At 44.0% G+C, this 25,370-nt stretch overlaps 1 protein-coding gene across 3 annotated transcripts in view; it reads right to left on the bottom strand.

The window, feature by feature from the left end:
• Positions 1–25,370, bottom strand: part of SH3KBP1 (SH3 domain containing kinase binding protein 1) — a 331,624-nt gene that overhangs the window by 48,940 nt on the left and 257,314 nt on the right. For all 3 annotated transcript variants that reach the window (XM_068961995.1, XM_068961996.1, XM_068961997.1), the window contains 3 exons: positions 14,533–14,640; positions 3,778–3,829; positions 1,024–1,104 (listed from right to left, as the gene is read on the bottom strand). In XM_068961995.1, the coding sequence (XP_068818096.1) occupies positions 1,024–1,104; positions 3,778–3,829; positions 14,533–14,640 (241 nt within the window). The remainder of the gene's footprint in view (positions 1–1,023; positions 1,105–3,777; positions 3,830–14,532; positions 14,641–25,370) is intronic.

Here is a 25,370-nt window from a genome sequence, read left to right as displayed (position 1 = left end):
GCCTTCACAGTGAGCTTCTACAACTCAAGTTTTAACTCTTCACTCTGAAAGAAAGATGTATGACTTCTTAAGAACTTGCAGTGTTGGTAAAACTTGTGGCACACTGATATAAAATATTACATTTCACAATAAAGCTTCATGAGGCCACCCAGGAGCACCTACAAATAATTGTGTGCATTAATTCAGCATTTCTCTTGTGACTTACAAATAACTGCTTTTTAAAATGGAATTTGCTCTGCCTCCTGTTAATAATAATAACCTAACACTTTTCCCATAAAATGTGTGATCAATCAAATTTGAGACACCTAATAAAATCAGTCCTTCCACAGCATACAGATTTCTTTGGGAGGGACACTCAGGCTGTAGAAGTCAAACCCAGCCATAAAACTGACTGTGTGATACAGGTTAGGGTACTTCCCTGAAAATGATAATTTTTGACCCCCTTAAGGGGACTGTGGGCACTGGGCTGCTTTTCCCAGTTTGGTCATGACAGCCCCATCCTCAACATTCCTGACCAGGGACGCGTGTCCATAATACAGTAGCCAGAGTCAAAAGCCCAGCAATGACTGACAGCTTTTGTTTGTCTGGATGGGAATCTCTCTAAGCCATACTCACTCATCAGCAGGTAATGAGCGCCTGGGGCACTAGGCTAGCCAGAATACGTGGTAGGTACATCCAGGCCCTCGGGAGACTTACACTCGGCATCCTGACTTCGGGTTGCTGCTGGTGTGGGGAAGGTGGTAATTGCAAGAAGATTGGGATGAAAGAGCTCCAGTGTGTTAAATGACTAGGCTGGGTATTTTTCATTTGATGAGAAATGCTGGCCCAAAGAAGCACCACAATCACCTTCTCTCCTATTTCCTTAGACACAGGAAATTTAAAAGCGATCAAAACAAAACCATAATCACCATATTGCATATTGCAAAGAAAAAGAAAATTCTGTGGGTAATCTGGAGTAGCCCTGTGACAGACAGCTCTGTCCCCTGCTGTTCTAGAAGTGCCAACGAAGACGTGATTTCATACCTTTCTCTTCTGTTCTGTTTGGAAGCGTTTCCGGTCTTTCAGGAGGTATCTTTTTAATTTCATGTTTTCTTTCAGTGGTACCTGGGCAGGGGGAGGATAACAATTATTAGCAAATGTTTTCCTATCCACTTATTAGACACACTAGCATTTAAAATATTTATCAGGTACAGCAAAGTCAACAGATTTTTTTTTCCCCCTAAGCTGAGGGCTGGTGTTATCTGGCAAACACAAGCTGCTTAGAAACAGAGCAGAAGCCACTTTTGGCATATGCCATTAACTCTGCCTACCTATACATTCTTAATTTACAAGAACACCACTACTATTTATTGATGTTTAAATCTGACTTCCTTCAGCATCAAAGCAGACACAGGAGACCATGTGGCATGGGTAGGGAATATGTATAAATCAATAAACAAATCCACGGGATAAGACGATCATTGTTTTATGCCACCAAATTTGGAGTGGTTTGTTATGCAGCAATGGTAACTAGAATATGCATTCTTTTTTTAAATTGAAGGTTAGTTAACTTACAATATTATATTACTGGGTTGGACAAAAAGTTCATTTGGGTATTCCTGTACATCTTATGGAAAAACTTGAATGAATCTTTTGGCCAATCCAATAGTTTCAGGTGTACAACACAGTGATTTAATATTTTTGTACACTATACCCCATATAATGTTATTAAAATATTGACTATATTCCTTGTACTGTATATTACATCCCTCTGACTTATTTTATAACTGTTGTCTGGGCCTCTTGAACATCCCTTTAAGTGGTGGGATATAATGAAAAACTAGATGGCTTTCCCTAGGTCCTTTGCCATCTGAATTCCTCAAGTACCACATTTTTCCAAACATGACAGTTTACACTTCCTCTTCACGCACATGGACTGTAGCTGCTCCCTCGCCTGGGGCCTTCATCATCGTCAGTGCCCTCAGGTTCATAAGAACACTTGGAAAATAGCTGAAGCATGAAACCCATCACAAGTACTCCTCTGATTTATGGACTTGGTTGAGTGATTGACAAATCCCTTATATGACCAACCCTATAGAGGGGTGCTTGGTACTAAAATCTCTATCACACGGCATAAGAGGCCAAAAGAACGTAATGAGCCGCCTGAACACACACTTTACCTAATCTCTTTAATGACTCACTACAAATTAAACACTGGATCTGATTTCTATCAGTTCTGTACCTGATTTTTTTTAATAGTCAAATAACCAAACACAAGGAAATATGATAAGAAAGAAAAGAGGAATATCTACGTCCCTGTCACAAAACAGCATCCAAGATCATGCAGGAGGATAAAAGAACAGTAGTAGTCATCTAGGAAGATTAAATGCCAATCATGCTTTACCCCTAGAGATCCAGTACAATCTTTGGTAGAACTGTTTTAAAAGGATAAGGATTTGCCTACCATGCTACAATCTGGTCTCCTAAGGCTAATGAAGAAGTTCAGTACCATTTTGAGAGACACAGGAGGGATGGACAGTCCTATTGCCATGAAGAATCCAACCCTAATGACATTCCAGGCCACCTGAGCCCAGGACCACTCAACTCACCTCCTTGGTCTCCATAACCTGTCATTCAGGCGTCTAGGGAAAAGGGTCTTCAGAAAAAAGCCAATCAAGAGCCTGCTTTCATCTCAGCAAAATAAAATATTTATCCAGCCAGAACCACTAGGTGGCAAAATTAAACTGCTCAACACAAACAAGGATGGGGCTGAGCAGGAGATGTAATTAACGTCTCATTTTGGGGCTTAATCTCTGTAATTCTCAACTATGCCAAAGGGAATGGGAAAGGAATGCGAGGTCAAGCTGATTTTTACCCCCAACAGGATGGGCCAGAAGAAACAAATCACTCCTAACAAATGGGTTGAATAAACCAATCGGGAAATGTATTCATACTTTAAATGCTATATTAGAATATCGTAAGTGCAGAATTAAAAACACCCCTTCTTTTCTTCAGTTTGAGTTAATTTTTTAAATGCCACTTAAGTAGCTATTCATGGAGGAATTTCTCCCTAAACTGTGTTTCTAACAATGTTAAAGAGCAGTTCTTCTGGGAACTAGGAATGCTCATCTTTATGTATGAGACATCAGTATACAATGAGTTACCAAGTGTTGAACAACATCAAGTCTTCCTATATTATTCAACCTTAATATCTGAACCCCGCAGAAACAGCGAATTAACTGAACTCTTTTCCAGATGAGAAAAGAGTCATGAGGGAAAGTATTGCTAGAAAAAAACACTTTTTTGTTGTTGGGGGCAAGTGAAGTAAGCACAAATTTTGGTTAACCGCACAGGACAGAAACTGAAAATTCAGCACTGCCATCCATGCACAGAGACGCCATGACCCACGGGAAGCAGTTCTTCCCAGGCTGACCCTCAACGGGCAGACATGGGCAAAGCACACAACTAGTTCTTCTGGCCACAAAAGTGGTTTATTTTTATTTTTTTAAAAAAGCAAACAAAGCTGGCTGATTCCAAAACAAAGTCTCTCCAGTCATTCTCTTTGAAAGCTAGATTCTGTTGCTGTTGTTGCTGTATTAGGGATACATTTTAACAACACATTTGCTTGTTTAGGAAAAACAGGAGTGTATTTAAAACCTGCCTGTTGAGACCAAATCGTTACTTCCCAATTTGGTCATCTGTGGCCTTTGAATCTAAAACTCTTGAGCTCTACCCAGGATGCTGTAAACATACACAAACAGAAAGATAGTGTGTTGACAGAAGTGAGAGGTACATTACCTGCCCCTTGCTTGATCACGGGAGCCGAGGGAGGAGGTGGCTTCTTGGGTCTCTGAAAAATTAATGAAAATGATACCACGTGAGATTGTTGGCAAGCCCGGCCTCTCACATAAGGACCACAGACAGTGTTTTCTAGATGTAGCTTGGACAGTCCAGAGAAGCTCTCCAAAAAATTGAGCAATTCTCTCTCCAGGGATGTCAGGTTTTGGCACCTTTAAACAAACACTAAAATAAATCCAGTCTGCAAAACAAAGCTCTGATGGACAAATGAAATACCATTTCCCCCTTTCTAAATTTGTAACAGCCTTCTGGAAAAGCACGGCTCAGCAAAAATGGCCTGAAACCAGCAAGCACAATGGTACTCCTACGCTGAAACCGCATTTGCAATTAAGATTTAATCTGCTGAATAACCAAGCGATTCAGAAAGAGTCACTGGGAATGGCTCTAAATTAGATGGGCTCTGGCTGTGGGACCTGCAACAAAATGCAGGCTGAGGGCCCCCTGTGGCTAGGCAGGGTTCTAAGCCTTTTGCCCCTTTTCACCTCAAGGCTGCGAGGGTTCCCCACAGACCATACATACCCTGGACACTGGAACGGAGTTTCTTTGCCTATCAGCTGCTATTTATTTTTCTCTCACACCCTATCATTCTAGAGGGGGATGAGCAGCAATGCAATCAATGGCATCTCCTCGCTCACCCAGGACTGGCTATAGGAGGGAGGCAGTCGGGCTGGACTTGGCAAATGTCCTGGGGCTGAGAGTCCAGCCAGGGCAGAATTCTTGGACACCATTCTTGGACAGGGGAGAAGGGAGCCGAAGGCAAGGAGAGAACCATCTCATTATCAACATCATTAAGGGAGACTTCCTTGGTGGTCCAGTGGCTAAGACTCCATGCTCCCAACGCAGGGGGCCTGGGTTTGCTCTCTGGTCAGGGAACTAGATCCCACATGTGACAACTAAAATGATTCTGCATGCCACAACCAAAACCCAGACCAGCCAAATAAAGAAGTAAACGAACAGTTTTTGAAAAAACATCATTAAGGAAAGATGGACTTGGGGAAGGTTTGAGCATATGATCCGTGTTGCTGCTGATACTTCTCCTGACCCTCTCTGGCTATCATATACTTGTGATTTTAAAAAAGCTCCACAGACTCTTCTGCATGCCGAAAAAGCACTGCTGTGACCAGCCAAAGCGCCCAACCCACCTGTGCCTCCTGGTTCCTGATGCAGTACCAAGGCACAGGAAGAGAAGGCTTTCAGTAAAACCTACAGAATACGAGACCCACAAAGAACTATCTCAGGGAGCATCACAGCATGCAGGCTCTGGATATGAAATTTCAGCTCTGCTCTGAGTGGGGTGACTTGGCCAAGTGACCCTGAGTAAGAATATAACATGGTGGGCAAGAGGCAGGGCTTCAGAATGTGGCCGTCATTACACAGCTTGGCTCTTTCCATTTTTACCCATGGACCCTGGGCAAGTGACCTCACCTAGACGAAAGTTCTCATCTGTAAAATGGAGATAATATTATTACTTCCCTCTTAGGAAGAGGTGGTTTCACAAATGGAGAGAATCAGTAAGCACCATCTCATCCAAGCCTCATGACAACTCTGTAAGGAGTGATATTATTATGCCCATTTTTCAGATGATATAATTGAGGCTGCAAGAGATAAAGTCATTTCCCAAAGTCACCAGGCTAGTAAACGGGACAGGGGGCCAAGACTCTAGGCCAGGGCTATCTGCCCTGTAGGCATGCTCTTAACCCCTGTGCAGTGGCCATGCTGCCAGAGGGCATCCACAGACAAACCATCTCACGGCCATAAACCACACAGAGTTTACAAAAGCACAAGGAACTGTGGTATGTTAACATTAAGGAGGGAAAAAGGGGTATCGAATTGCAGCTAGAGTATGAGCTCAACTATGTTACAATGCATTCAGAATGTGAAAAAGACTGGAAAGACAGAAATCTATAATGCTGATCTCTTGTAGGATTATGAGTGCATATGTGTGCTTCCTTAGCATTTTTCTGTACTGTCTACATGCGTCCAAACTTCATTATAAAAATAAAGAAAGAAGGATGCTGCAAGGTCTCCTCTGCATGGGGGCAGGCCTTCCACCAGTCCAATGTGTTCCATTCCCAGGGCTTACTGCTCTCTCCCCTGTTGCCAGCCCCCTCCAGTTCTCTACCCTGGCTCCTTTCCCTTCCCCTTCTCTCTCTGTCTTTGCAGAAATGAGACTGGGGACAGATATGTGTTTACTGAATGAATTTATCGTTGAAACCCTGTCAATTAACCTTCCTTTACCTCGAGATCAGAGTCATTTCTTATGCACGAAACTGCCAACACCCTCTGGCCCAATTCTTCCCAGCCCAGCCCCAACCATGCCCACCCCCTGAACGGCTTCCTCACTCTCAGTTGTTGGAACATTTTTCTAACCAATTTCGCATGAGCCTCCTCTTGCTGAGGCCGTTCCCCCAGCGACCTGGCCTCAAACCACAGGGCCTCAGATAAAAAAAGACAATTACAAGTCATCATATTTTCCAAGATTACTGTGCAAACGAAAAAGAAACCCTTAGTGTTGTGTCAGATTTGGCATGGAACAGACACATGAAATGTGACAGGGCAGGGCAGAGGAACACCAAGAGAGGGGACAGGAAGGACTGTGCTCCCTGACAGTGTGTGGAGAGCAGTCATGCCAAGTGCCTGCTCAGAGGGCAGAGGAAGGAGACAGGGGTATAAGGTGGTATCAGGAACCCTGGCAGCTGCGGAGGCAGGTGGGGCAGTTTGGAAAGGAAGGAGCAGTTGGCGAGCTGTCTGTCTTGTATCCACCAAGCCTGATTGACGCTGGCCAGGTGCCTGCTTTGCTTAGGAGCAGAGGAGGTTTACAAGTTGTCCTGTTTTTTTCTCCTTTGATTGACTTCACTCCCCGATTCCATCAAACTTAGCCTTCCTGCCTTCTTCCATGAGAAATGATGCCACATTTTTTCAAAAGAGATGTCTCTGAAGCTAATTCTAAACAAAACCAGGGTTCCCTGTAGCTCTAGACTACCCCCCCAAATGATGACTAAAGTATTCATATGAGCTGACAATGATGTTTTCTTTGAATGCCACAGGAAGACAGGGCAGTGAGAACTGAGAAGGCAGAGTGGGTACATTGGTGGTAGTAGAAAATTCATCACAAGAGTTCATGATTCTCAAATAAAAAGACATAATTGATTTTCCAGGATAAGCAGTAGGTCAACGCTTTATTGTGTTTACCAGCATTAACTAGCTCCTGTAGGTGCACAGACAGAAACAGCCTTTCAACTCAGTCAAGTATTTTAAGTCATGAGTTTTTTAGAGGCACTTGTTCTATTTATTCTCTTCCCTCCATAGTGAAAATAAAACACTCCAGCTCCAAGCTCAGGTGGTGTCATCCTGCTCAACTGGCGGGCTGGTGCTAAGAACAGAGGATGTCAGAGCTCTGAGTGATCTGAAGGTCTCCTTTAAGCTGAGGAAACTCAGGCCCAGAGGGGCCAGGTTAACAGCCATGTTAACAGGAGCTAAAATACATCTCTCGTTGTCCAGACTGTGGCAACTCATTAAAAAAAGAACCAGCATGAAAATATTCCTCAGAAAGTCAATGAGCCAACATCTTTTAATTTCCAGGAGAGAAGAATGCCTTTCCTGGTCTTCATATGTGCAGGGCATACAGGCCCATGTGTGCGTGTGCCTGTGTGGAGATCTGTGGCTTGGACACAGAAGCAAACACCATCCTTCAAAGGATATATGAACCAGATTTCATTTCTTCCTATTATGACCAGGAAGGAAACAGATTTGGGTGTTCTGGAGTGAAGACAGCAGGAAGCCAAGTTTTGCTTCCTGCTGAAGGATTTCATCATTGATTCTGCCTTTGGGTGGCAAGTCTGGCCAGTCCCAACCATCCTCCTGGGCAAGAACTGTGATTTGTCACTATGCTTCACAAGCCAGTTTGTCTTCAGAGTTCTGGCCCCACACACATAACTTGCTGAAAGTAACCAGAGGAGTGGACTCCTGATGGCTGGGTGCCCTTCAGGGCCCTTTGTCAGTGGGAGATGGTAAGGTTGTGGAAGCCAATTTCAGCCTGACTTTGAGAATGAAGGAAGCCCTCCTCCAGGCCCCTGGCTAAGTTTTCTGGAGGTGTCTGCATGTAAGGCTGGACAGGGGACACAAATACACAGCTCCTGATCAGTGTACCCCTCATGGCTCTAGAAACACATAGAAGCCTTCACTCTGCCCTTTCTTCTCCTGTCCCTGGTGGATTGACAACACTTTTGAAGAGTGCATCTGGGGCTCTGCCCCTCTGTACCCTACAGAGTTCCCCCCACAGGAGATCCCCGAGAGCTACCACAAAACCCGCTCTCTGGAGGGTCTCTCTCGAGTTTCCTCTTCTTGGCCTCTGGGCCGGTGGCCTATATCCACAGTCTGCCTCTTGGCTGGGCTCATCCAGATTGTCAGCCTGCTGGGTGCTCTCAATTCAACCCCTTGGCTTGCCTCCTCACTCTATCTATCCCACCTGGAAAGTGATGCTTTGATTCCATGGCCACACCTCACTACTGCATGGTGGATCTGGACCCCGCTTTGAATGGAAAAGAGAAATCTGACAAAGGACCTGGCTTTCCCTGCCCCTCCCTCTACTCTTCCTCCTCTCTCATACTATCATGGAGAGCAGCTAGGAGGAGGATGGGGCAGAAGAAAGGGAAGGTACAACTTGTCACCAAGTGACCAAAAGACAAGGCATTCCTTAGTGCCAAATGTATATTAACCATGCTCCTAAGGACTGAATATTTGCCCATTGAATGAACGCAAAATTCTTCTGCTGAAACCTACCCCCCAGTGTGGTGGTATTTGGAGATGTGGCCTTTGGGAAGAGATTAGTCATGAGGGTGGAGCTCTCATGAATGAGATTAGTGCCCTTAAAAAGCAGACCCCAGAAAGCTCCCTCACCCCTTTCACCACACGAGGACACAGCAAGAAGACAGTTATCGATGAACCAGGAAGGGAGCCCTCAACAGATGCCAAATCTTGGACTTCCTAGCCTCCAGAACTGTGAGAAAGGAATTTCTGTTGTTTATAAACCACCTAGTCTATGGTATCTGTTATAGCAGCCTGACCTGACTAAGACACATACTGTTAGACCCTATGAAGGTGAAGCTTGGGACATGGGGTCTGCCTTCAAAGAGATTATAGTCCAGATGGCATGATGAGAATCACTTCAGGCAAGAGTATACTGAATGAGCTGCTCAGCTGGGAGAACAAAAGCTGTAAGCACCAACAGAGAAGGAAGAAGGGTGCCACCCAGGCCATGTCAGAGAAACTCAGCTGGGGTTTTGTCATTAGGCCATCATTATCACTGGGGCAACATCAACACCTCAATGATCCCCTTCTCTGCAGGTAAAATTACCCAGAAAATCAAATGTACAGACAAATAATGTCAAAGGCAAGTTTTATTCATCATGCTGCTTATTAATAAGCACATATTTCTTTTTGGAAGACTAAAAAGAAAGAAAGGATTCATTAGGCAACTTCAGAAATTAGAAAGGATAGTGGTTCTCAAAAGGATGAAGCTCATGACTAGGAATAAAGGAAATTCTGGCCGAGGATAGTGTTGTAAACTAGATTATCAGATGACGGGGGCTAAGGTAAGGGGCCTCCTGAGAACTTGGTAAAGAGAATGTGGTCCAAGTTAAACCACCAAAGTCACCTAGAGAGATGATCCATCATGGGAATCAAGCAAGAGAGATCCTTTCCTATAAAACTTTGAAACCTACAAAACTCCCACCAAACCATCCTAAGGTTGGCACTCAATTGTAATGGAGAAGGTGGGAAACCCACTTGATTGTACCACTCTGTGTCCAAAGATGGATGATGGATGGGAAGTATCCGATCAGCCATGAAAACAGAGAAAAATGGAGAGCTGTGGGGGCCACAGGTGTGGGACTCTCGCCAGCATTATCTAGGCTTTGCTGAATTGAACTTAACACCCAGTTCCCTTGGCTCACCCTGCCCCTTGGTGCCTGAGGGACCTCAAGCTACAACTCTAAGACCCTTTGTGAAAGTAACTAGCTCCTTTTCTTTTCATTCTGTGCTCTCCTGGAAAGTACCAAACAAATGTGGTTTCCTATAGAATCTGGATTTTAAGGAATCAGGCCCACAGGGAGCAAATGCCCAGGGCAGGCAGGCCCACATGCTCCAGATGGGCTGATATTTCAGTTCTCGTCATGATTAGTAAGCTGCCAGTCTGCTCCCTGTGAGTCTGCCAATGTGAGTTTGCATCACAGTCACAGGTACCCTTCAAACTCTTTAAGGGTAGGGTTCTGTGTCCCTGAGGCCGAGAGGCAGACCCTCCACTAGGGCAATGCCTCTGGGCTTCTCAGCAACATCCTAATTCTCAACATGGCACAAGCTCATGAGCCCCCAAATCCATGCAGACAAGTACAGTACCATTGTCTGGTGATCAGAACATTTTCTCTTAGAAGAACTGGATCCCGAGACTTTCTTAAAACACTATCTTTCAGAAACATTACCTTTCAGGATACCTGTTCTATCTTTATTATTGTTGTTGTTGTTATTTTTAATGATGAAGATGTTTCTGCAGTTCAGGGAGTCTAAGTTCCCTGCTTTCCCTCAGTCCTGACAACAGAGCATGCACGACCCTTCATCAGAGCTCTCAGAACATTTAATCTTTCCATTCTGATATTCAATTTTCCTGTTGAGGCTCAAAATTAACAGGCAGCCACTGAATCTAGGTTCTCTTATAAACGGCTTATATAATTGCTCCAAAATATGCACCCGGAGATTGACCGGTGCTCTCAGAAATGTCTTAGGGAAAAGCCCCAGAGTCTTTGCAAACCCAGTGCGAGAGAACCCTCTGAAAGAAAGACTTCCAGGAGTTCCAAAAGGCCCAGGAGTAACCACCTGAATCCACACCCCAGAAGAAAATACGCCAGCCTTGTCAGAAGGCGTTGCTGATGCCTACTGATTCAAGAGGTCTGCAGTTGAATAAATGCTGTGTGCGGCTGTCTACCCTAATCATCGCACATCGTCCTCTTTTCTGGGTGAGTGACTGCAACCCCAGCCACTGGCAAGACAAGATGACATCTGCTGAATCCGATGGCAGAATCATGTTGCAGGCTCTGTCATTCACATCGTGCATTTGTGTTAATGATTCTAATCATCTTTACACAGTCAACTCCGCACACGACAGCCCTGTCTCCAGTCACGCTGTCACCAACTCACCAACACTCTGGGTGCAGTAATAAAGGCTGGTGTAACAATCAGTGCAAAGCTGGTTGGTAGGTTTTATAGGTCAGAGGGGATGAAAAGGATGTAATACTTTGAATCTTCTAAAAGTTAAATGTCACATTATGCAATCACTTCTCAGCTGTGGCTATTACTTTGTCTGACAGGTATAACTATTGTTTTCCTAAAATTGAGTTTTCTGCTTCTTAGGAACAAAGGTAAAAGACCTATCAGAGAGATGGTGGCTGCCTGTCTGGGGTGGGAAAGATGCCCATGGGCCCCCAAGAGCATGCATGCTTCAGTGAGCAAGCCGAGTCCACTCATCACTGACAGCTTCACTCTCTCAGCAGGAGTCCTCCTGCAATACTTTATGTAACAGAGCAGCGCTTCTAGAAAAGTATGCCATGGACTCTCACTTGAGCGAATTTATTGCCCCATAAAATATGACTGGGGACTAGAAGGCAGGGTGCCACAAGGTAGGCAACCACAGGCTTTGTCCATTTGTTAAACTATTTATCCAGATTTTACCTCAGCATTCAAAACCATACTACCTCAGTCAGAATCAAGAATGTGTCAAAAGTCTGGTAGGATGGCGAGCTTGCTAAGATCCTTTAGCCAGAGAGAGAGGTGTCAATATGGAGGCCTTGGCATCCAAGTGCTTTGGATGTGAACACCCTTTATCAGGCTCAAACAGGTAGTCTCGGTGGTCCCCTGCTACCCAACTCTAAGGTCACAAGGACAGCGGCCATGTGAGTCTTCTTCACTTCCATCAACCAGTATGGCAGCCTGTCCAAGGAAGGAACCCAACAGATACAGAGAAGATGAATGAATAAACATAAAACATCACTGCCAGGCAGCAGATGCCCACCAAATATGCAAAAAGACATGAAGATTATGCCATCCTGTACTCGCTTGTCTCTACACATACATAAAGCACTAGACTTCTTTTTAAAGGCTATTCATCAAAGTTCTTAGATGCATTGGGATCCCCAGGGAAGCTCACCAAGACACCAAGCTAACTCTGTGCTAATGTGATGAACTGGGGTCAGATTTCTACCACTGTTGCACAGTTTTAGCTGGAGTCTTCTCACACTTGTGCTAATAGTAATTACACAGACTGGAATAGTTAATATGTATGGGGCATTCGCAAAGGACCAGGTGCTGTGCTAAGGAATTCATATGTGTCATTTTGGTTAATCTTCTCAACAATTTAACAAGGTCGGTATGATTATTCCTGCAATTTAATAGATGAGAACACAGTTGTCACTCAGTATTCATGGGAGATTGGTTCCAGGAACCCTGAAGAGAGCAAAAATCCACAGATGTCCAAGTCCCTCATATAAAATGGGAAAGTATTTGTATATAACCTATGCACATCCTCCCCTATACTTTATCTCTAGATTACTTATAATATCTAATACAAAGTCAATGCTATATAAATGGTTGTAAATGCTATGTGTATAATTGTCACTACACAGCAAATTCAAGACATCTAAGCTTTACCTTTAGGAACTTCCTGAAATTTATTGTTTAGTATTTTCAACCCAAGGTTGATTGAATCCATAGATGCAGAATCCAGAGAAACTGAGGAAACAGTCAATGAGTTGATCTTGAACAGAACAATTAAGTGACAGGGCCAGGGTTCAAGTTCCAGCCTATTCAATGCTGCAGGCTAGAGTCACAACCACATTCTACAAATGTCTGCCAAACCTCCTTCCTGTGTCTTACAGTTTTAAACATTTACTATACAGATACTGCCAAGGGCTAGTGTCTTTTTCTTCCTCAGGGATGAATTCTGTTAGCCGATAACCCACCACAACCATTATCAATAAAAATGGCTCAAATAATTTTGCTTGGTGGAAGACGTCTACTGAATGGTGAGCCCTTCTCTGTTCTATGAATTTATTCTCCTCCTAAAATACGGTTCGAAACTAGAAGGTGGGTTGTCATCACTTAGACAGACACCCGCATCTACACCAAAGCTTCCCAAATCGTAATGTGGAAACAGACCACCTGAGGATCTTAATAAAACATGGGTTCTGATGCACAGGTCTAGGGTGAGGTTCAAGCATTTTTAACAAGCTCCAGGTAAGGCTGACAAAGTGTGGTCCCCAGACCAGCAGTGTCTCAAGGATCTAGAAAACACTGGGAAGCAGAATTCTCTGAACCTCAAACTTAATTCCCAGAGAGAATACAGATGTGGAACCAAGCATCCTTCAGCTAAACAAGAAAGACAGCCATGAAAAAGCCTAAAAGGTGTAGCCGTTTGTTCAAACCAATCTACAGGCCATAATCTTGGTGGGTACAAACACCATCTGGCTCCTTGAACAATCATATCCATGCATCTAAGCAGTGTATACACCACCAATGCTGTTTAGTATCCTTGGTAATCAACCCACTAGTATTGTAGCTACCTTCCCCGAACCTCAATTCCATGGGAATGTGATGGGTCAAAGTTTATGGTCCAGTAATAGAGCCCCCATGGGCATGAAGAGAACACAGGCCAGAAAAGTGGGCAGAAGGCGGAGAGAGCCTGAGCCAAGAGCTCTGAGCTGAAGAACAGCTTGGAAAAGGCCGAATAGACCAAATCACTGTGGAATTCCTCTTTACATTCCTCTTAGAATGTAAAGTGCTTCTAACTTTTCAACATTTCCTGTTACAGTGTCATTAGAGAAACAACATGCTTGCCACGAGGCAAACAAAGATGGACTGGCTCATTTAAACTACAGCATTGTAAAAATGGGTTCTCACAAAGAAAGAGAAAGTACATATCAGAGGGATACACACACACACACACACACAAACAATGGGCATGCGTGTGTATTTGTTGTTGTTTAGTTGCTAAGTTATGTCCGACTCTTTGCGACCCCATGAACTGTAGCCCACCAGGCTCTTCTGTCCATGGAATTTCCCAGGCAAGAATACTGGAGCTGATTGCCATTTCCTACTCCAAGGCATCTTCCCAACCCAGGGATCGAACCCATGCCCCCAGCATTGGCAGGTGGGTTCTTTACTACTGAGCCACTAAGGAGCCCACACATGTGTACACCTGGCCAAATATGTGTACACAGATACAGAGTTGGGAAGATCAGTAAGCCTCATCCTGCATCCTCGGCTTCAGCCACTTCCACATTAGTCATGCCACCACCCAAGGACACACTATGCAGGATACAGGCCATCCACTTACCAATGGAGCCCCCAAGGGTTTCTGTCATTTATTTGGTTGCTGAAACGCTCCAAGTACCAAACCAAGTGCTTTGCACACATCATCTTGTCTAGTCACACAACGACCCTAGAAGAAGGCTCTCTGATGAGGAAACTGGGGTCTGTGGAAGGTAACAGACCTGTTCACACACACTAGGTATGGGGCAGCCGGTCCATCAGACTAAAATGCCGGGGCTCTTCAACAACAGATGTCCTCACCCCGTGCCCCCAGCCCGTCACGGAGGCCGCAACTCTGACAGCAGGCGGTGTGCTGAGAGCCGAGCCGCAGAGACTTACGTTTCCCTCCTTCTCAAAGTCAGGTGGCAGCAACTTGACGAAGTTGTCAGGAAACACTCCTCGTCTGCCGTTCAGTTCTCCTTCCCACCAGCCCACGTCGATGCAGTCCTAGGAAACAGGAGAGCAGAGTGAGAAAGGGGGCAAGCACCTCACGGAGAGCTCTGACACCCCTTTTAGAGAGATGGAAGTGCTTTCCTTGAGGCAGCCATCAATGGTTCCTAAGACTCAATAGCACAAACACCAAAGTTGGATGGGAGGACAAAAGCTCCAGTGTCCTAGAGCTGCCAGCTGGGACTCGAAACCCAGTGCGGCTTTTAGAGGCCCTGCAGATGGTGACTGCAGCCATGAAATTAAAAGATGCTTGCTCCTCGGAAGAAAAGTTATGACCAACCTAGATAGCATATTAAAAAGCAGAGACATTGCTTTACCAACAAAGGTCCATCTAGTCAAAGCTATGGCTTTTCCAGTGGTCATGTATGAGTGTGAGAGTTGGACCATAAAGAAAGCCGAGAACCAAGGAACTGATGCTTTTGAACTGTGGTGTTGGAGAAGACTCTTGAGAGTCCCTTGGACTGCAAGGAGATCCAACCAGTCCATCCTAAAGGAGATCAGTCCTGAATATTCATTGGAAGGACTGATGCTGAAGCTGAAACTGCAATACTTTGGCTACCTGATGTGAAGAGCTGACTCAGTGGAAAAGACCCTGATGCTGGGAAAGACTGAAGGTGGGAGGAGAAAGGGATGACAGAGGATAAGATGGTTGGATGGCATCACCGACTCAATAGACATGGGTTTGAGTAAATTCTGGGAGTTGGCGATGGACAGGAGGCTTGATGAGCTGCAGTCCATAGGGTTGTAGAGAGTTGGGCATGACTGAGTGAGTGAACTGACTGAGAGCAATAAGATCTTTTTCCCCCTCTTAAAGATAGGAGAAAATATATTTTCTTCATTTTAACATAATGAAATTATTTCATTAACTGCAAATGTGGGTTAGAAAACATCACACACACAAATGTTCTCTTTGATTAGCCTGTCACAAAGCTTGTTGAAATTAAGAAGGGCTGGGTGACAGTCAGCCAAGTGGGAGAAAAATCCCACTCTGTGCAAGCTCATTAATGCACCTTTTCCTCCCCGTGTTGAGGGGGCACAGTCGTCATCATGAAAAGCCCTTCTCCCCACCCTCCAGAGCTTAGTGTTTGCTCACTAAATGAAAGAAGAAATCTATTCATTCTCCCAGATCAAACCTGCTTCCCTTGGAATAAATCCTATTATGTTCATACACTTGTCGAACGTTTGAGTGCCTACTCTGTGCCAAGTCTTGGGGACAGAGCTCAGCGTAGCCTTCACAAGCTCCCATCCCGAGCCTAATGGCCCCATGGCGCTTCCAGGCACTCAGCCTCATGCCAGAGAACCACCTGCAGGTTTCCCCATCCTCAGTGGGGGGGATGGGGTGGGGAGTTTGATCTTCTCTAGTTCGATAATAAATCTCATATTTGTTCTCTGGGTCCAATTCCACCTCTCCCACCCCAATACAAGACCTACCGGCCTGTTGTCAACCTCCTCACTTGGGCATTTAATCCTTCCCTGTGTATGTACAACATATGCACCACTGTCAGCACATGTCATTGACAATTCTCAGACTGTGATTGACAGCTTCCAGCTAAAAACCCAAATGGGCAAAGGCTTTCCCCCAGAAAAATGCTTTTAAAATAAATGCTTGAGAAAGGAATTCCTGCTCAGGGCTCACAGAGACACACTCGTGGTCCTTCACGATACTGGTGGGGCTGGAGGAGGGCTCAGGCGGGCTCAAGCAGCAGATGTGCAGCTGGCCTCAGGCCTGGCACTGAGCCCTGGGAGGTCCTGGCTTATGTGACTCCTGTGTGCCTTGCTAGAGCATCCACTCCAGCAAAGAGAGAAACACAGCTGAATTTTTCACCATCATACCCCCAGACCAATGCCACATATAATAAGGATTTCTGGAATCAATGAAGGCTCTTTCTAATCCCGAGTTCTGTGATCTCCCTCAGTCCAAGACTAGGATTATTGCAGGACAAGACAGTCTCTATCTGCCCCAAGCTGTGAGGATTCTATGTAAGTTACGGCAGAGTCCACCTCAGGTGAGAAGTAAATGCTCACCATTGTCTCTTCCCACAGGGGTAACTGTTACAGGGCTAGACCGACTCTTTAGAAGAGAACATAGGTTTGGGAAGTGGGTCCTACATCACCCCATAAATTCTAGTCCCAAGCAACATCCTTAGACAAAGACTCTTGAAGCATCAAGTGCAGATTTACTCAGAATAAAACAAGGTTCAAAAAACTTAAATCTGAAAGAATGCTTATCTTTCGTGGAAAATGACAATGTGAAGCTGAGCTAAGTGTTTTGGTCCTGCCCGTGTCACATCACTCCCTGAGCAATCTAGCATCAGTCCGAAATAATGGATTCATGAACAGGGGTTGTGGAAGCAGAATTTGATGGGTTGTGAGTTTCTTCCATCTCTGAGAAACCATTATGTCCTCAACAGTATCAGGAAAACTCATGAAGGAGTAGGGGTGGAAATTCTTTACTCCTAATCCTTAAAAATTAAGTCTTTAAATCCAGAGCCTCTGTTTCTGAGGAAATGCTTGGCATATATATTTTTTTCTCTTGTTTTTTCTGGACAAGTTCTTGTCATCTTCAAAACCCAACTTGAAACTCACCTGTAGGAAAGTGACTATAATGAAAGCTTTTGTCTTTTCTCTAACACTCAGAACTGTGTTAATTTGCATTTCATGATATTCCATTTAACAAACAACTATTACATATAAAATATATGTCAGTTCATTCTGTAGGCACCAAACATTAAACATGCAAAAGAACATGATCCCTAACTCCCGGGAGCTTAGAGATGTGTGTGAAACACACACATGCACACTAGCACTCACATAACATACAAGGTCCTTTTTTTGATAACTGTATCAACCACGAGCTCTGGTACCAAAGAGAAAAGAATCATTAACAGCTTTTCCAATAATCTTAGATCTTTTCATGTGTGAAGGGTTTGCTTATATGAGGGCTGAATTTTTCTCCACGTTCATTTCAGATCATCTGATACAGACTTAGGTCTGTAAAAGGCACTCAAATATTGTTTAGTGCTGTCTTTCTTTTGAAGGCTTTTTAAAACTTTCTAAATGGTGCAAATCCAAGCTTCCCATTAGTCTTATGCAATCAGTAACCGAAGAACCACTGTAATGAAGCTTTCGGTTTTGCATGCCAGAAAAACAATAAAGAACATTTTAATAAGCAAAAGCATATTCAGAATAACTTCAGAACTTATGTACGCCTACAGGGAAAAACAGTGCATATGACAGTATATTTATGATACCTCCCATCAGTGATGAATAGCTCGGATGGCTCATCTGGATTCTGCTTTTTAAGGAAACCATGAATAGTGCTAATCGCTGTGCAATTCAAGGCATGAGAGGGGAAGCATGAAGGTGGAACACAGTGTGTCTAATCATTCTGACCGGTGTAAGAACAAAAACACAAGGTTCACGGATAAGTACACTGAAAAAAGAAAACTGACATCATGACTTAGAATACTGAGAAAAATGAAAAGGGCATCTGCAGCAGGACAGAAAATAGCCACAGGGTCAAGATGCCTGCAGTGGGAGCGAGATTTAGAGAACTGAGACTTTTTTCCCCCTAGCAATAGAAGCTAATTTAAGGGAAACAGGAAAAATTCTGACAGCAAACTGAGAAGTGAAAATAAGTCCTCTTCAACAAACCAGACAGAAGAATGAGGCTTTTGGTGGCAGAGATGAAGAGAGAATTATTTGTCTGAGGGCTCTATTTCCAGAAGTGTGAAACAGCAGCGAATTCAATTTATTTAATTAGGACCTAAAACATGCAGGACAGGAGAGGAATTCAGGGGGGAAAGAACGTCATCGTGACCTTATGGGGCTCCCAAGCTCAGAGCCAAGTGAAAGAGGTGGGCACGGCGAATCACGATTGCACTGAGAGACAGGCAGCAGTGCTAGGCTGGATTAGCGACGACAAGGGGGACCGGGAGAGGCCTCATCCTCGTCTCGAAGGAGAGGAAAAGGGCAAGAATCAAGGTCATGAGAAAGGCCAAGGGCGGGATCACCAAGGGTGAAAGAAGGGGAAAGGGAAAGCAGGAAGCTGGGGTCATGGAAGAGAACATTCGAGAATTGGCCCTTAGAATGAAGGCAATGCTTGCCTCCCAGGAAGCGCCAACCAGCCTCTACTGAAGAGTGATGTGAGGGGTGAGGCAAGACGGCACTCATGAGTGATGGGGGCACAATGGACAATCAATGACTTATGAGGCCAGAACGTCACCAGGGTGGAGTTTTAAATGTCCCTCAGGAGGATGACAGGAGGTGGATGAAGGCAGAATGATGAGGCAGTAGCTGACCACTAAGGAGAGAGGCAGTGCTGTTAAAATACTGGAAGCTTTTACAGTGACCATATAATTTATTTCCAAACCTAGGACACTATTAATAATTATACCACAGGTATAACCCAAGACGATGTCTACCCTAGTGAATTTTGAGATTTCAATAAGGATGAAGAAAGGGCAGTATATGCAGGTAAAGGGACGGTCTTTAAATGAGGTGGAAAAAAAATAAATAAATGAGGTGGAAGTTTGCAGTGGGAAAGAGTAAAAGATCTGCATGTATTATAGATGAAAGTTTCCAGAACAATGACTAGAAATAAGATCTATTCACATGGAAGCAGAGGAAAGTAGACCTTGACCCTTATCATGAATCAAAGAACATGGACAGAATTATATTTCTGACATAGGATGTTCATTCTTTTATGATTTAAGTCCTCAAGACGGTTTCTGTATGCCTCATCCCCAGGCAGATATTAGAGTAAAATATATTTTTCCTTGTAAAATACAAATGACATGTTTCCTTTTAAGGAATGAACAGAGCCTTAGGTGTGCTGTTCTCCAACCTACGTTCCTCACTGTATCTATCTCATGAACCAAGGCATCTCAGAGAGAGGAGGAAGACAGTGAATTGGGGCCATCAGATACTTCAGTGGCCCTCCAGTGATAAAGACTCTGGGTCTCAGTTCTTTGATACACAGGAGAAGATGTCTGAAGTGTAAAGAGCAACGCAACTGCTGAACTGCTGCTGGTGGGTGTCGTCATTATTGTGATTCCATGGGGGTGGTCCCAGAGACCTCAAGGGATCGTGAGCCCAGGAAAGCATCTTGATTAAGTATACAATATATCTGTCACGTGACTCAGCATTATCTTCCGGTGAAACTCCCTGGCAGCGGCTCACACGCCTGGAGGGAGGCTAAGGCCCCAGAGTGTGTCTGAGGAGGGAGACTGGCCTGGCCCCCCATGTCAGGCTTTAGTCCGCTCCACCATGCCAGAGGGGCCCTGGGGAACATGGAGGCACCACCATTGCGCACAGCTCTCCTGCTAGGGACCAGCTTAGAGGTGCCCTCTGACATCCAAGCTGGCGGCAGGAGTCACCAGTGAGTCCCGCTCTATCTGCCTCCTGTGTAACAACTTCAAATGTTTAAAGAAGACCAACTTGCCACCTGGCTTATAAACTGTAAAACCTGGCTGCAACCTCATGTGGGGCTCCATTTGGTCCAGAGTGCAAAGCAAACTCTTAGAGCTGTGTTTCTTTAAGCTGGCTGCACATTTAGAATCACTTGGGGCTAATACCCCACACCAATTAAACTATAAATCCTGGGGATGGGGGTTGAAACTGAGAAATCAGTGCCTTTTAAAGGTCCCTGCGTCCTTCCAATGTGCAGTCTGAGAATCAATTATTTAGACTAAGGCTGCTCAAATGTGTACACTGTCCTTGTGTGGATTGTGTGAAGATGACAATTTGGATTCAATAAGTCTGGGGCTGGTCAGAGATTCAGCATTTTAACAGGTTCCCAAGTGATGTCAATGCTACTGGTTGAAAACTTTGAGTAACAAAGTTCTCAAAAATGGAAAGCTCCATAGAAACAAGGAATCTTATTTTTATACTTTGTATCCACCAAACACCTAGCACGGTGCCTGGCAAATACTGATGATGAGACATGTCAGCTGAATGGATGAACTGATGGATGGCCCAATCTCCTCTCAAGACTACTATTCCACTTCTCACAATTTTCAAACATCCAAAGTGAAGTCAAGTTGAACAAGGAAGAGGAAGGAGTAGATTAGCTACACAAGAAAGCTTCATTTATATAATCAGGCTTACCTGGTGGTCTGTACTGAATTATTTGTTCATAATTGTAACAATTTTAAAAGTACCTTTCAAAGAGAGGTCACGTTTTCTAAGACATTGTACATGGCCTATGTGAGTTTGGACAGGAATGTATAGTTCAGACATAGTTTGCTCTTATGTCACCCCAGCAAACTTCAAAATGATGGCTTCACCAGCTGGTCCTCTTGAAAAAGAAAAGTGCTCCCCTCGTGGTCAGCTGTCCCTACACTCCCTAGTACTGATTTTCCAGAAATTACCCAGCATGGCTGTTTTTCATGACCTTCTCTATGACTGAAATATCATTAGAGAAAGTGAGTGCTATGTGATTTCAGTGTGGCTGTCAAGTGAGCCTCTGAGTGCCTCGAGGGGGTCTGACACTCTCAGCACCCTACCAGCAGTATGAAAAGTGCTGTTTAATATTTACTAATGAACGCCTTCTACATGGAGCTTCAGGGGGGCTGTTGAAAGGACACTCCATGGAAGCCGAAGCCCAGGAGCACTTCGTTCTGCCTCAGCTTCTTAACACCTTCTCAAGAGATGCAATTATTCTGCATGGCTGGGATTTCTGCTCAGTATTTCCAACATCCCCTAAGTCAGTTACTCCAGCAGACTCATCAACATCACAGTCAATGAGGTAACAGGAAAAAAGATAACCATGCCTATCTCAGTGTCAGAAGAAATGCCCAGCAGAGCATAGTTAATGAGGGAAGTCAAGGAGACCATTCCAGGGACAAGCCCACTAAAGAAGATGTCACATTTCGAGTGTTCACATCCTAGGATGGGTGAGGCTTAGGCAGTCATTCACTGTTTTACGATACTGGGAAGTAGTAACCTCAAAGAGATTGTCTACTTCCAAACGGAAAAATCCTGACTTCTTATTGGGCAACAACTTACAGGCTTTGCTATACTTATAACCTTTTCGTTTTACATATTGTATGACTGGTAACAAAAACTTGGGTGAATAACACAAAAACAGCATTAATCAAGCTTCCTTTTAGTCATGTCAATATTAATTAAAGCAAGTCCTGATGCCTGAAAATTGTATTCAGAAATAACTGCATGCCCTTTATAAGCTATCCATACCATACCTCACATTTTTGAGCTGCTTCTTACATCTGGTCATTTGTGACTGTATAATCTCAACAACCATGCACTGCACACTACATTATCAAAGGACTGGATTTTGCTGTCTTCCCTGCAAGAGTGTGGAGTTTCATTATGGTGGGCATGTTATTTGCAAATCAGCTTGACCTGTCAAGGCTTAGTTTTAGCCTCCATTCAGGGTGGGTCTAGTGTAGCACTGGGCTTCCCAGGTGACTCAGAGGTAAAGAATCCACCTGCCACGCAGAAGACACAGGTTTGATCCCTAGGTGGGGAAGATTCTCTGGAGAAGGAAAAGGAAACCCACTCTGATATTCTTTTTTTTTTTTTTAATGTCTTAGTTTATTAAAATAAATGTTGTACATTTTTGGCATGACCAAAAATAAATGATAGTTCCTATTGTGCATAGGTTCTTGGTCATGAAAACTCCAGTATTCTTGCCTGCAGAACTCCATGGACAGAGGAGCCTGGTGGGCTACAGTCCATAGGGTTGCAAAAAAGTCAGACAAGCAACTAAACAACAACAAGGGTAGTGCTATTCCTATGACTGACTTTTTGAGTTGTCAACTGGATGCCAAGTGTGATCAATGAAGTTTTCCTAGTCTGCTTGGCCAGAACTCCCACATCTCCAATTACTGATCATCTCTAGGATATCCACTCATCTCACAGCCCACCCACACCTCCCCTCCCATACTTATTTTCTGCTGGGCCTGGTGGACTCTTGCCCTACTGATGCACGCTTAGGATATGGCCAAAGATTCAAGGGACTCCTATGTATAAACCTCCAGAGCTCGCTCTTTGCACAGCTCGATCTTCTGCAATTCCCTGCCCTGAAAATTTCATCCACCTCAGCAGTTGTGAGTTACAAACAGTTACAATCTCTGTTTCCTCTATCCGATGAGTCTTCTGCTCTCTGTTTGTACTCCAGTGCCCTGTGCTGCAACTTAGAAAGTTTTTGTTCTTGTTGAGTTGCTAAGTTGTGTATGAATTTTTTGTGACCCCATGGACTGTAGCCCTCCAGGCTCCCCTGTCCATGGGATTTCCCAGGCAAGAATACTGGAGTGGGTTGCCATTTCATCTTCCAGGGGATCTTCCTGACCCAGGGATCCAACCTGTGTCTCTTATGTCTCCTGCATTGGCAGGTGGATTCTTTATGCTAAGCCACCAGAGAAGCCCCAATTTAGACTTAGCACTATCTTTCTTTCTTTTCCCAGGCAAAAAGCCAGGGGTTACATGGAACTCTATGCTTCATTTCTCTGAAAGATCACATCCTTGTGCTGTGCACTGCTCAATGCCTCAAAACAGCTGATTCATGTATTTTGTCCAAGTTTAAAGTTGTCTATGGGGGGCAGGCATGCATGCTAAGGCACTTCAGCCATGTCTGACTCTTTGCGACCCTGTGGACTGTAGCCTGCCAGGCTCCTCTGTCCATAGGATCCTCCAGGCAAGAATACTGGAGTGAATTGCCATGCCCTCCTCCAGGGGATCTTCCTGACCCAGGGATCCAACCCACATCTCTTATGTCTCCTGCATTGGTGGGCGGGTTCCTTACCACTAGCTCCACCTGGGAAGCCCAAAGTGGTGGAAGGGTAAATCTAATATACCCTTTACTCCATCATGGCTGCAACCAGAAGTTATATTCTCACTTGAAAATGTTGTTTCTTTAATCAGAGTGAATTTATTTTATTCTAGATAGAACTTTAAACTCTATCTTTAAAAGTCTGAGCTATTTCAAGGTCTAATTCCCAAAAGAAGTCTAGGGAAAGAATTTCTGAAATGAAGATACATATAAGGGTTTTTAATTATCCCGGAGTTTCCTTTGCTCGTCATATATACCCTTCTCTAACAAGGAAGGTAGACTATTCCCTAAGGGAAAGTCGAGTCACTGTCAACCATTTTTATATGGAAAAGTTAAATATATACAGTAAGTTAGTGACACCCAATCTTTTCTAGGTAATAGCACATCTATAAAATGTTAATATTTTGATGACATGCTGCTGGAGGCCTGACACTGTTAGAAGCCATCAACCCTGGACAGGGTGGAGTTCCACCCCCTAAGGCCCTTTGCATCCACACAGGAGAACTGAGAGGATGTACGACAGAAGTAACATTTGAGTCCTGATTTCACTAAGAAATAAGAGAAAAGTTGAAACCAAATCTCAGTCCCCAGAAAGAAAAGAGAGTTTTCACAGGCATTATGAGAGGCAGGCAGACAGGAAGTAGGGGAGACTTTTACAGGAGACAGCCCAGAGCAGAAGCCTCAAACACCTCTGGGCTCATAGATGGTTTGCCTCTTATAAAAAGATGCTTCTATATGGAGCCCTTCAGAGAACAGCACCCAACAGATGCTACCATACTGGCCCAACTCCAGGGTCATCACTCACAATGGGCATCTCCTGGAACTGTGGGACGTGGCTATATAGTTAATCACAATAAATATATACGAATTGCCAACTGATTTCATTTGCAGCCTATACAATCCTAAGTCTTAGGAAATGTTTATATTTTTGTCCTTTTTTTTTTCCTAGCAGAATGAAAGACTTTGTACCCTCTTAATTCTGCTTCAAACATCACTAATCATGTGAAAAGCGGATGTTTGCAGAGAGGGCCTTTCTTGGCTACTCGTACTCTGGCTTTCAGAATGATCAGAGACATAACATATAAAGGCATGTGAACTAGCATTACATCAAGTGCAGATCATCAAGGTGGCACTTTTTCATTTTTTTGTCCATTTAAATATAATTAAGCATGTGAAATTATATAACAATATGTTTTCATAGAAACTTCTCATTTTCTACTTGTTAGGTCATTTACACTGAGAGGACCACTCAATGCTAAATTTTAGAAGCTGTTTCTAATGGCACCTTCAGCTCATCCAAATGGCTAATGGCATAATTTACCTCTCAAGGCTGTGCATACTACAGCAGAGATTTCACTTTCACTTATGTTTAGAGAACTATATTGATTCTGCACACAAATACATGCTTTTCTTCCATTAAAAGGACAGTAGGTATAATAAAAAATCATTTTGCTTCATTACAAAGACACTGGCATTTATAAAACATATTTAATTATGTTTTAAGAGATGTTCTTAGCTCCTGCATCACCTCTAAGAGACACAAAGAAGGCTGTTAGGGTGAGGGGGGAGGAATCTTCATTTTCCAAATAAGCACCAGGAAGTAATAAGAAGTGAAGGGTATAGTCATGATCATTATGAAGGTCAAGAACACCCAAGCCAGCTGCAGCAGCTAATGGTAAATTCTTACCTCCATCTCCCTTTTTTTTTTTAATAAGACAAATGTACATTTCTTTTCTTTCTTTTAGAAAAGCTTATTCCTTGGCATAAAAATTTGTTTGGAGTCTCTTCTCTATACACAGAAAATTTAGCTTCTAGGCCTGTGCAGTGAGTGTAAAATATAATTCCCAGGTCCAATCTCAGTCCTCAGGCAACTCAGCCGAGTTCAGACCTGAGCAGTGGACTACAGCTACACTTGTCTACCACCTGGAGGAAA

Source organism: Capricornis sumatraensis, chromosome X (genome assembly GCF_032405125.1).
Source record: "Capricornis sumatraensis isolate serow.1 chromosome X, serow.2, whole genome shotgun sequence".
Classification (NCBI taxonomy): domain Eukaryota; kingdom Metazoa; phylum Chordata; class Mammalia; order Artiodactyla; family Bovidae; genus Capricornis; species Capricornis sumatraensis.
This window is presented reverse-complemented; position numbering and strand designations above follow the sequence as displayed.